The sequence below is a fragment of the Schistocerca americana genome, chromosome 1, assembly GCF_021461395.2.
Source record: "Schistocerca americana isolate TAMUIC-IGC-003095 chromosome 1, iqSchAmer2.1, whole genome shotgun sequence".
NCBI classification, from domain to species: domain Eukaryota; kingdom Metazoa; phylum Arthropoda; class Insecta; order Orthoptera; family Acrididae; genus Schistocerca; species Schistocerca americana.
The window spans coordinates 821,776,130-821,788,830 of NC_060119.1; the positions used below are offsets into that span (position 1 = coordinate 821,776,130).

The window sequence follows — 12,701 nt, forward strand, 5'->3', positions numbered from 1 at the left end:
TATGCGTTCACTATACCCCGTTGGTTCTATCTGGTACTGGTGTCACACATTTGAACAATATTGTAGGACTAGCCTAGCGCCCGCTGCTTAGCTCATGTTGACTGTGTGGTCTGTACCGATTTTTTCGTTTCCCGTTAATCGAATTTTTCTTTACTCATAAATCGCAACACCTTCTGACTTGGTACACTAATTAAGCCCATAGAAGCATGGTCCGAATTTACTTCCGAACAAAAAACTGTTCTGGTATCTAGAGTTGAAAATGTTTGTTGATCCGCCCTTTTAGTTCTTGTGGTGATATTTCCATAGAAACATTCATCTCCTAGTACTATTTATTTAGAAATCAAATACAAATTTTCATGGATTTGACTTTAAAAATGTTTTAATGTGACGAAATATTCTAATAAAAATTTTCATCTCCTATTTCACCTATATAGGGGTTACAATTTCAAAAATCCCGAAACTCACGTATCTTTATTTCTGACCGAGAAAACAAATACCAATTTTCGTAGGTCTAGCTTCCAAATTACGTTAGTAACGTCATTTTTCAAAAAAAAAAAAAAAAGTTCATCCTGTATTTCACTCCTTAGGGGTGGACTTTCGAAGAATCCCGTCTTAAACGACGCCTACAGTGTAAGATCAATACGCTCAGCAAGTTTCAAGTTTCTATCCTCAGTAGCTCGCGCTGGGCGGTGACGAGTCAGGGAGTGAGTCAGTCGGGACTTTGCATTTTATGTATAGAGATGGGGCGAACGAGTGTCTTGCAAGCAATCTGCTTTGAAGAGTTGATTGAATTTCTTTAGTATCCCGTCAATGAACTGACGTCGACCACCTGCTTTGCCTACGAATCAACCCACATGATTGTTTCATTTCACATCCCTACAGATTTTTACACCCAGGTTTTTGTACGAGTTGACTGATCCCAGTTGCAGCTCTTTGATCATGTAGTCACAGGATACTATGTTGTTCCGTTCTGTGAAGTACAAATTTTACTTATTTTAACATTTAAAGCAAGTTGCCAACCTTCGCAACACTTTGAAATCCTCTGAAGGTCTGACTGAATATATGTGTTGCTTTACTCATATGTGCTGCTTTACTCAGATGATACTTCATTACAGACAACTGCATCATCTGCGAAAATTAATGTACAATATAAAAGTAATATATATATAATTTCAATATATAGGGTGTTTCAAAGAGAATATACATGTTTCGAAAGTATATGTTATTAATCGGGTCGACATACAACTTCGGACACATATTTACGAATCTCTCATGTCTACATTACAGACGTTCAATATGTCCTGCCATACTCGGGTAAGAATGTCGATCGTCAGTGATATTATGGCGGTAAAGATCCTGTTCTTCAACTCTTGTAGGTTCTGCGGAAGTATTGGTGCATAAACGTTGGTCACAGTGCGTCAAATCCAGTGACCATGGAGGTCAGTTGAGAAGTGCCAAGTGGCCGGATGTTTGATGACCGAACCAACGTTTCGATATAATTTCATTCACATATTCACACATTTGGCGGCTACAGTGATGGAGTGCCTTGTCTTGTTGAAAAGTGAAGTTGTCATCGTTCAGCCTCGGAAACAACCAGCTTTGTAACATAATGAGATACTGCTGACCGTTAACCATGTTTCCATCAAAGAACACTGGGCCATATGAGTGGGATATCGCACAAAACACATTGACTCTGGGTGAATCTCATACATTTTCAGTGTGTGCATGTGGGTTCTCTAGGCCCCAAATTCGAACACTGTGTTTCTTTACATTCCCACTAAGACGGAAAGACGTTTCACCACTGGAAACGATGCGTTGTGCGAAAGTGTAATCATTGTCAGCAGCATTCTCAAGCTCATCAGAAAATGCCACACGTTTCCGTTTGTCATCATGACGTAGTGCCTGTAACAGGTGTAACTTGCACAGCTTGATAGCCAGCCGGCGTCTCAAAATACGGCCAACTAGTATTGTAGGCAGTTTTAGCTCCCGACTGATGCGACAAGTTGAATTTCTAGGACTACTCCAGTAACCGAACCGTGGCGCAGCGAACGATAGTATTGATAACATAATAATTTATAATATGTATATAGTTTTTGAAACGCCCTGTATAATGGCCGGAGTGGCCGTGCGGTTCTGGGCGCTACAGTCTGGAGCCGAGCGACTGCTACGGTCGCAGGTTCGAATCCTGCCTCGGGCATGGATGTGTGTGATGTCCTTAGGTTAGTTAGGTTTAATTAGTTCTAAGTTCTAGGGGACTGATGAGCTCAGCCGTTAAGTCGCATAGTGCTCAGAGCCATTTGAACCAGCCAGCCCTGTATAATATTAGTATACAGTACGATCCTACAAAGTGAATTCAAAGCTGCAAGTTAACGGATAACGCGCAGAAGTACTCATTTACGGATCTACTTAGCTATACTGCGCTCACGGGTAACGGCGAATCAACGACATCGTCCCATACCATGCTCAAATCTCAATTACTTGGTTACTCTGATCTAAATATAGACCAGTACTTGATGCTGATAGCTCTTAGCGTACGTTTGGAGCCATTCTCATCTACGGTGCCTCCCACAGGTGGTGAGGGATACGTGGCGGCGGATTAATACATAGAACCCTAATATTTTGGTAGTCACACATATATTCATAGCGTTTAGATGTCAGAGATTTGGTGGTCGAGGAAATACTTTCAGTTCGTAATTGTGCACTTTCCACTGTTAGCATACATTTCTACTAACGTGACAAGTCAGATTATCTACCTTAACTGTTACTTCCTCCCGGGGGAAGATAATCATCACATAAGACTCTGTGATCTCTGAGAACAGATTCGTGATCACTTCTCGTCATAGTGTCTTCCCCTTGGATTCCTATTAATAAAGTGTTCCAGGAAGACATTGCCCAGACTAAACGATTCCTTCGCCGCCTTGTTATCCGCTTGCATAATGCTTCTTCTGTGCCATTTCACACTAGACGTGCCTACTTCCATCCGTTCTACCGTAGCCGAAACTGTACCTCTAGTCTAGTTTCATTAAAGGCAACAGAATCTAGTATTTCTCGTGAATGACAGCCCTTAGCAAGGGCGTAGACATCACCCATCTGCGATGGAGCTCAGTGAGCACCAGACCTTGAAGAAGCGTTGAGGTAAATTCGAGTTTATTTGGTTTCTCATTTACCATGAAGATGAGATGCTTCATTGTTGCGTGTGATATGACTTCCATGCACTTCGGGCATCAATGGTTTCAGTATCTCCACAGTGTCACGATGGTTTTTTGCATCGGCGACATTAGTTCACTCACGACACACCTTCACTGTAGTACTATAGATATGTGCTGTGAATGTCTCGGAGGTGGTCTTACTGCTGTGACTTGACAGTGTATTAGCTCTGTGATTGACTGAGCGGCCTAAGTTCGAAGTTTCGTCTGTAGAGGGTTACAGTGAACTGAAATGGGTAACAGTTCGAGGTTGGATTTGTACCATATAGAGATATTTCAATTCTAGAGCAGTGTGGACCAGCCTTCCCTCCCAAACCCTCAAGTGCATAACTTCATTAAGATATCACACACCTATTCCTACAAGACCTGCCCCCGTTCACTCTATTTCATTTCCCACAACACGTACTTAATCCAACTTACATCCCACATCAAGTAAGATGATACGGTGTCAGTGCACAGTAGTTGGGTCGAAACTGTCCAGATTTAGGTTATCAGGCAGTCCCCTGAATCACTTGAGAATCAAATAAAGGTGAAACTTTGTAGGAGGCTTTTACCGATTTCCTTCCACTTGCTTGTCTAAGTCTGTATCATGACGTTGACGTCAGTGTCATTACTTTTGAGGTTTTGTAGGACACTACTTATGTAGGTGTTCTCTTAAAAATATAGGTATATGACGACGTCGTCTATAACAACAAATGCTGTAAAGGAAGTACAGTCGTCCCACCTGAGACAACAGTCATATAATGAGCAAATGAAAAGAGAATGTGCGTGTTTTCGTGCAAAAATATTCAGTGAACTTCATAGTCTTTTCTTCCATGAAACTTATCTTTGATAGTAAACAAACGAAGTTAACTGATGGTTGTGCAATTGACTGAAATATGACTGGGCCAAAATAGATAAGAATAACACCGAGTTTCATTAAGAGCAACATCCTCAAATGAGCATATTTCTGATGAGTAAAATGTCGACATTAGTTGCATAGGAATTATTTTCAATTTTTTTCATGCATGACTAGTATCTGCCTTCCCATCTTCATTGCACACGTTACTGTCATTGTGTTATATACTTACAGTGTGGCTGCAGATGATAATGTGGCCCGATATCAGCACGGCACAAAAAATTTAAAATAAATCCTATGAGACCGATAGTGAAATTTCAGTTATTAGAAATGAAGTCCACGAGTGCCGTGCGGCATACAGACTATGGATTGTATAAAAGATTGATGAAAGTACAAGGGGCAATCAAACGAAAACGAGATAGATGGCCAAAAAGTAAGTAAACTGTTTACTGAAGCCGTACTGCGAATGGCTCTGAGCACTATGGGACTGAACATCTGAGATCATCAGTCCCCTAGAACTTAGAACTACTTAAACGTAACTAACCTAAGGATATCACACATATCCATGCCCGAGGCAGGATTCGAACCTGCGATCGTAGCAGTCGCGCGGTTCCGGACTGAAGTGCCTAGAACCGCTCGGCTACCGCGGCCGGCGCCGTACTGCGAGAAGAAAAGCCGTGACGAGGGGTCGTGCTTGGGTAACTCGGATGGTAGAGCGCTTGCCCGCGAAAGACAAAGGTCCCAAGTTCGGTTCTCGGTTCGGCATCTGCTAATAAGTTTTATATCAGCATAAACTCCGCTGCAGAGTGAAAATTTCATTCTGGAAATTATTTATTACTTCAAAAGTAATCACCATTAATACAATTATCCCACTGTGAGATAAGACGGTTATTGCCTTCATGGAATAACGTTTGAGGATGTCGACGGAGTCATGATTGTACCCAAGCATGCACGTCACCGTCCGAAGGCAGTTGGCGGCCACGAATGCCTTTCTTCAGGTCTCCAAAAACATGTACATCATTTGGCGAGAGATCAGGAACATATGGAGGATGTGTAAGGGGTCCACAGTGAATCTTCTGAAATGTACTCTAAAAAACCACAGTCTCACATGTTGCCAAGGATGTTTCGACTACAATGGAAAAGTTTTGCTTTGAAGCCCTTGCACATCCTCCACACAGTCCCCATCTCTCCACTGCGATTTCCAAATTTTTGGTGCCCCGTTTTTGTTCATCTGTTCCATTTTCATTTGAATGCCCCGTATAACTATCATTGGACTGTTCCTTCTTCTTTTCTTTATATTACACTTAGAATGCATCGCAGGGATTGGAATAACAGCAATGCACCCTTCTATGTTACAGTGAGCACCTGTACGAGCCGATCTCTCCGCCGCCAGAAGTCACCAAAATGACGGACAAAGAGGCGAAGTCGGCGGTGGCGGCGGAGATGTCGGACGTGGACATGGCCGACGACCTGGCCGACGAGGAGATGCTCAAGGACGTGGCCGAGCTGGGCCCCCGCACGGCCAGCGCCGACAGCCGCGAGCGCCGCTTCCTGGGCGCCGCACTCGAGGACAGCCTCGCCGTGCCCGACGACGGCACCGAGGAGGACGTGGCCATGGCGGGCCCGCAGCTCGGCGACTCGGCCAACGGCCAGCCCGTCGCCGCCGCTGACGCCGACGCCGCCGCCGCTGCCGCTGCCGACGCCGAGGCGGAGAGCCGCTACATGGCCACGCCGACGCCCACCACGACGACCGAGTCGCGCACCGACTGCGACATCAACACCAGCCAGCTGGACTCTTCGGGCCTGGAGGACCTGCCGCTCAAACGCGGCGCCCGCAAGCGCATCACGGCCGAGCCCGAGGCGGCGCAGCTGGGGCTGCAGCAGCGGCTGCGCTCGCAGGCGGGCCGCCTGCGCTCCAAGATCCGCGGCATGTCGCGCCCCAAGTTCTCCATGCCCGAACGGCCCAAGTTCAATCTTCCGGACCGACCCAAGTTCAACCTGCCTGAACGGCCCAAGTTCAACATGCCCGACCGCCCCAGGTTCCACCTCCCGGATAGGCCCAAGTTCAGTCTGCCAGAACGCCCCAAGTTCAATATGCCGGAAAGGCCCAAGTTCCACCTCCCAGACAGGCCCAAGTTCCACATGCCGCAGCGGCCCAAGTTCACGATGCCGGGCGCGGCCAAGACGCCCGAGGACGAGGAGAAGAAAAAGAAGAAAAAGCCGACGAGCAGTATACGGAGGCCGCTGCGGGACCGCGCCTCCACCGTCTCCACCGCCTCGTCCACAGCGGGCGGCCACAAACGGCTGTTCGACTTTGATTTCAGGTCCTACCCGCGCATCTTCGATCGCGCGAAGCGGTCGCGCGACTATGCCACCTCGTCGCCCAAGGCTGGTCCGCGGAAGCTGACACCACCACCTCAGCAAGTGCGGGTACGTTCTGCGCGGGGCTGCTGCGCCTCCATCCTACTTAGTCTAAAGAAGCCGCGCATAAGCTATTTCATTTTCCTGCCATGAACCACCCTAGTTCACTCTCACTGTTGAGTAAATTTTCTCGCCTGACATCTCGTTTAAAAGTTCCACATTGATTAAAAAAAAGCTTTTCCTTATCAGGATTAACGTCTTCAACGAATTTACAGTAATATTCACAGAAATTTCTTTCACTGTGTCGTATTACAGACATACAGTGTGTACCCGGAAGATTGGTCAGTATTCAGGGATATGAAAGGAAGAATCGTTCGAAGCAAAAAGTCTAGTAAAAAATGTACGCTAAAATGCACACCTTAAGAGCTATGAGCACTTTTTCATCTTCTATACTGCGAAACAAATTTCTTCTCCTGCATGATCTTTGCTTTCCATATTTTGAGAGGAGGTAGTACAAACCAAAATAAGAAAAAGAGTTTTTCAGTACTAGAGATGTGTTTCACAGTATCCAAGATGAAGTGTCATAGATCTTAAGGCATGCATTTTAGAGCCCATCTTTTCTGCTTCGAATGATCGTTCCTTTCATATCTCTATCTACCGAGACTCGTGGGACACCCTGTACGCGTTAGTGAAGAAGAAATGCCAGACCACACTAATAAATTGAAGCTGTTTGTAGAAACTACACTACTATTTGTAAAAATTGCAACAAGAAGAAGACATGTGATTACAATGAAATTAATCCATAGACTAGAGACATGACAATACACAAATGATTAGAATTACAGAACCGTTCATGCACCCTGAGAGTGAGAATTCTGTATGGTGTGAACCCGTCACGTGCCGCAGTCAGAGCATCTAGGCGTCATGGCATGGAATCAAAGAGGGCCTGGATATGCTGCTGGGAAACACACTGACAAGTGGTTAACAGGCGCATCCACAAAGCAACGACAGTGGTCGCAGGACGACCAGAACGATATCCCTGACATGTTCGAAGCGTTACATGTAAGGCGAACGCGCACCTCAGGGAAGCTGTGGTGCCCATCATCCTTCGAAGAAGGCTTGCACATACTCGCCATATATGGCCGAGTGTTGTCCTGCTGAAATATGCCATAGGGAGCTGCCTGCAGGAGGATCAGTGCTTCGGACTCTAAGCTCTCCCTGATGTAGCGGTTGCTGCTCATATTCCCCCAGTACACAGCAGGCAGATGGCATGCTATAGACTGTGGCACCCCAAGCCATCACTGGTGAATTCTTCTCGGGTTATCAGCCGAGTGGTGGCGTCGCCTTGTCACAAGTGTTCGCCAGAAGATTATGGGTACGAAACTCATCGAAACGTTGCGACAAGACGACGTCACCACTCGCCTGATAACCTGAGAAGAATTCATCAATGGAATACGCCGAGAAAGACTGCAATCGCACATAAGCCATCACTTACACGTTTCTACGCTGCGCAACAATGCAGACTGCATTCACCGGGATAGCGTCCAACACGTACAAGTCCATAACTGTGGGACAAGCTGAAGTGGGAGTCGTCCAAAAACAACTTACTTTGCCACTCACGACGCTGGTGATGGCGTTCATGAGCCCAATGTTCTGTGAGGCGTTGGCGGTTTCTGCTCGATGGAAGCTGAGTCACTGGCATACATGCCACAGTCCCCACCTCTAACCGTCGAGACAAAAATATCCACATCGGTTGTAGCGCTCCAAGCTCTGCCCAACACCGTGAACGAAACATTTACTTCAATTACGGACGTGCGGTAAAGATGGCGGTCATCCCGCTTTGTGGTCACATTGTATGATCCAGCATCCGCTCATTTCTGAGTACGACGTCTTATATCCACTGGATCCACACAAGCGTCTCCGACGTAGCAGCGTGTCCTGTGCGAGTCACAATTTCATGATACGATAAACCAATCATTGTACCATGTTTGAACTCACTGTCGTGCCGATATTCCGCTTTTTATGTCGACGAGACTTCACTTGCACTTGGGACGATGTTGGGGCACCTTACCTCATAACTGTATGTATTCTTCGATTCCCGTCAGTTCTTCTTCTTCCCCCTCCCCCCTCACCTAATTCGACACGTTTACTATTTCGTCGGTCCATAATTAACAAACAAGCGAAGGACGTTTTGGGTTAAATGAATTTGAAGAAAGTCAATAGCCACAGTTTGTAATCAGTTTCGGATCTCTCTAGCAAGCAACACATACCGGTTAACACATTTACTGCCAGAAACACTACATATAATAAGCCATCGTTAACACAAAATTACTTTTTCACCTAGGTAAGCTTCCTCATTCACTGAACGACATTGTTAAAATATCTGTAGGAATGAACAAGTGATAGGTCATTGACATTCTACAAACTGTGTAGATACAATTCTTTAATACTGATCATACCTCAGATGTGTTAATGTATTGCGAAACACTATCATGCTCAAACGTATCCGAACGATTTGAATTGCCTTTCGCCTGATTTGTATGCAACCCACATCACATAACTCTCTTACATGCACTGTAATGTATTTCCATACATCCGTTTGACTACACAAAACGGTTACTACAAGAGAGCAGTGGAGAACACTGTTCTCTATGGCTATCAGTCCAGTTGCAAACTGATACCACGATTATGAAAACATCACGAAACTGATCATTACACAAGGCACAGTCTTTAATGCTTGTAAAACTCAAATTTATTACAACAAATGACATTTCAAAAAGCAAGTTTCACTTTGAAATTACATGACGAAAATTTTTGTCTTGGACCAGGACCCGGGGCTCCTACGCGGCAGCCATTAAGCCTGCTAGTTAATCACGAAAGATATTAAATATGGTTTCAGTCACAAGTAACAAAGTGTTCGCATATTTAAAACTGAAATGACGTAACGTAATATTTGTGTTGGACGGGGATTCGAACCCAGCATCTGATCGGATCGTTAACCAGGCACTATTAAATGTTAAATATCAAATTTTTTCACGGTAGAGAGATGACAGACCGAAACGACGAGATGAAAAAGTTTTTCGTTACCGGGATTCGAACCCAGCAACTATCCCCGACGTTTTCCTCGCCACGAATGGACATTAAACACCGACTTATTTCATCGCTTATCCCTGAACTCGAAATAATGTGAGGAAACGTTTTGTGCTGACTGCGAACCACCCACATACTATCGTCGTCAACTACACACGAAGAGACTTTAACTATTGAATTATTTTTCGCCAGTAGCAGTGAGTGGCACGGTGGAATCGGTAATGTGATGAAAAGATCTGCTTCTGACTGGGAATTGACAACAGTACCAATCGTTATAGTTGACAACGCACAGAGAGACGTTAAAATTGATTATTTTTCACCTGTAGGTTGGTGTGCTCAAGCTACAACTTCAAGTGATATGATGAAAGGTTTTGTGCCGAATCACGAATCGAACCCGGTTATGGGTTTTCGTGGAGAGCTTGAGGAATTTGGAATCTTGGGGAAACAACGAAACGATGGAATTATATTGTCCCGAGCGAGGCAAATCTCAGGAAAGTGAGGATTTCAAATTGCAGTCCAGCACCAAATATTTCAGCATCTAAGTTCAAACGCAATAAGAAATAAGTGCCCTGTGACCGTTCATGACGATTGGTTCATTAATAAAATAAAATTCCTATCGTAAGAGCGCATACTGGTGACAGAGTTTCTCATAGCCGCAGCTTGTGACCTGTCTTGGCCCGCCCTACACGTACTCTCTTGTCTCTTCCAATCGGTACCGAAGGGACATACAACGTTAATATGGATTTGGAACCACGGTGCAACTGTACACTGTTCAGTTGGCGTTACCAAAGGCGCAGGGGTCTGTTCATGGTTACTAAAAAATGTTTGCCTGAAGTGTGAATCGAACCCAGTCCTTAATTATACACAGATGGACTTATTGCAGTAGACCACCAAACTGCAGACATGGCTAGCTCGTGATTTTGTCGTAACGAAGGATGCTCCACGTTGGATGAGAATTCTGTCTCCGTGGAGGTGGAGTAATCAGAGTCCATTCAAAGCATTCGTTTCGTAGTTCGTCTCTATCGCCAATCACAAGCGAATCGGCTACGCAACACGTACTTTCGACTTGATTTTGTAACCATTGAAGTAAAATCGCATAACGGCCACCCGCATGAACTGAAAATACAGTGGGTTGCAGATTATAAAATGGAGCGTGAAACGAAAAAAAGTCTAATGTGTGAGATTTTGTTCCCTTTGGATTTAATAGACCGTTACAGCAGTGGAGCCATTTGCCGGTTACGGGGTAAATGCGTCGAAGAAATTACGTCAGAAAATAGTTTCTCATTTGAAGTAGGATCATTTTGATATGATTTATTGGCCACATACAAGAAGACCAACGGGCTTTGATGAAAGATATTTTTACGATTTGTCGCTATGTTCCACCCAACTGTTGGCAAATGTGATGTTGTGAGACCATTTAACCGTCGCGAGAGTTTTGCATTCAGTGGTCAGTGTTTGGAAAAAAAGTTCAAAATGGTTCAAATGGCTCTAAGCACTATGACTGTGCATGGCATCCTGGTCTCCCAACTCCAAATCTACGCCCTGCCTGTCAATTTTGTCCATCTGGTCGCTTCCTTCCTCTCACGCCGTCCTTCCTATGTCACCCTTCACAACACCAACTGCTGTATCTTTTATCCCACTGCTGGCGTCCCCCAGGGCTCTGTTCTCTCCCCTCTCCTTTATCTCTTATATATGGCTGATATGCCCAAGCCACCCCCACCTGTCTGCCTTCTCCAATATGCTGATGACACCGCCCTCCTGGCTCTCTATCCTACCCTTCAATGGTCCCAATGCACCCTCCAAACCCACCTTGACCAGTTCACCACTTGGTGTAACCAGTGGTTCCCTCATCTCAACCCATCCCAGATGCAGGCAATCATCATAGGCCACACCATCCGCTCCTTCTGTCTCCATGATATCTACCTCACCTTTTATGCTCACCCCATCCAGCTCACCCCCACCCTGAGATACCTTGGCCTCACCCTCGACCGTCACCTCACCTGGACCCATCACCTCCTGACCATCCAGGAGAAAGCCCATTCCCACCTCCGCTTCCTCAAACTCCTCTCTGGTCAGACATAGGGATCGCATCCTTCTACAATCGTCCACACTTAGAAATCCCTCATCCATACTATCCTCTTTTATGCCAGTGTTGCCAGGATCTCTGCACCCACCTGCTTTTACAAGGCCCTCCAAATCCTCAAACGCCATGTGCTCCCCCTTGCCTTCCGTATCCACCTTCCTTCCCCCCACACAGCTCCTGTATGACCTCATCCCCTTCCCCCATCTCCTCCTTTTCCTCCAACATCTCCACATCCTTTACACTGTCCGCAGGTTTGATCCCCCCCCCCCACCTCCTGGTTTCCTCCTTCCTCTCCACCCCCTGCCCATTGCCACGCCTGTATCGCTGTATGCCTCCCTCTCTCCACCTCCACACCCTCCATCTCTTTCATCAGGGCAATTTCCAGCACCTCCCCCTCCCGGGGACATATACCCTTCCTTCCAACTGTAACCTGACCTTGTTCCCCCCCCCCCTCCCCAGGAGCCCCCTTTTTCCTCTCCCGTCTTCTCCCAGAGTGGATTTTCCTCCTTCCCTCCCTGAGTCTCTGCATCCCCTCCTCGGCTGTTTCCCGTCCCTTCCCTTCCGAGCCCTCCTTCAGTGCACCTCCCCACCTCATCCTCTTTTCTCTCCCCTCCTCGTCGCCTCCTTTCCCCTTCTTCCCTTTTCCCTTGTCCCCCCCCCCCCCCCCCCGCCCCTTGCAGATCCTCCCATGTTTTTATTCGTTATCAGTGTGCTATGTTAGTGTTGTGTTTCGGTGCCGTTATACAGTGTCATCTATTGATGTGGGTTTTAATTGTGTGCTCGACCTGTTTATCATCCATGACAGATTCTTGCTACGCCGTCCTTCATGTGACTGTTTTACTCATTCTACGAACTTTTATGCTCCAGCCGTACTTCGCCTGGTGCCTTTTAATGTAGTGTGTAGTTTTTTTGTGTAACATACTTCTTTTAGAATTTTATCTCCGATTTACAGTCACCACTTTGTATGTCTTCTTTGCTTCTGTTTCGCCATTTTCTGTATTCAGCCATGTTATCTCCTTTATATTGTTTTTAATGTCTTTCTGTCTATTTATGTCGCTTGGCTGAAGAGCAGCACTTATGCTGCTACCAGCCCACCCCTGATGGGGAATGGAAATGACAATAA

At 45.9% G+C, this 12,701-nt stretch overlaps 1 protein-coding gene across 5 annotated transcripts in view; it reads left to right on the plus strand.

The window, feature by feature from the left end:
- The window catches only part of LOC124613013 (titin), a 475,930-nt gene that overhangs the window by 337,481 nt on the left and 125,748 nt on the right, over nt 1–12,701 (plus strand). For all 5 annotated transcript variants that reach the window (XM_047141586.1, XM_047141596.1, XM_047141570.1 and 2 more), the window contains one exon: nt 5,403–6,474. In XM_047141586.1, coding sequence (XP_046997542.1) covers nt 5,403–6,474 — 1,072 coding nt within the window. The remainder of the gene's footprint in view (nt 1–5,402; nt 6,475–12,701) is intronic.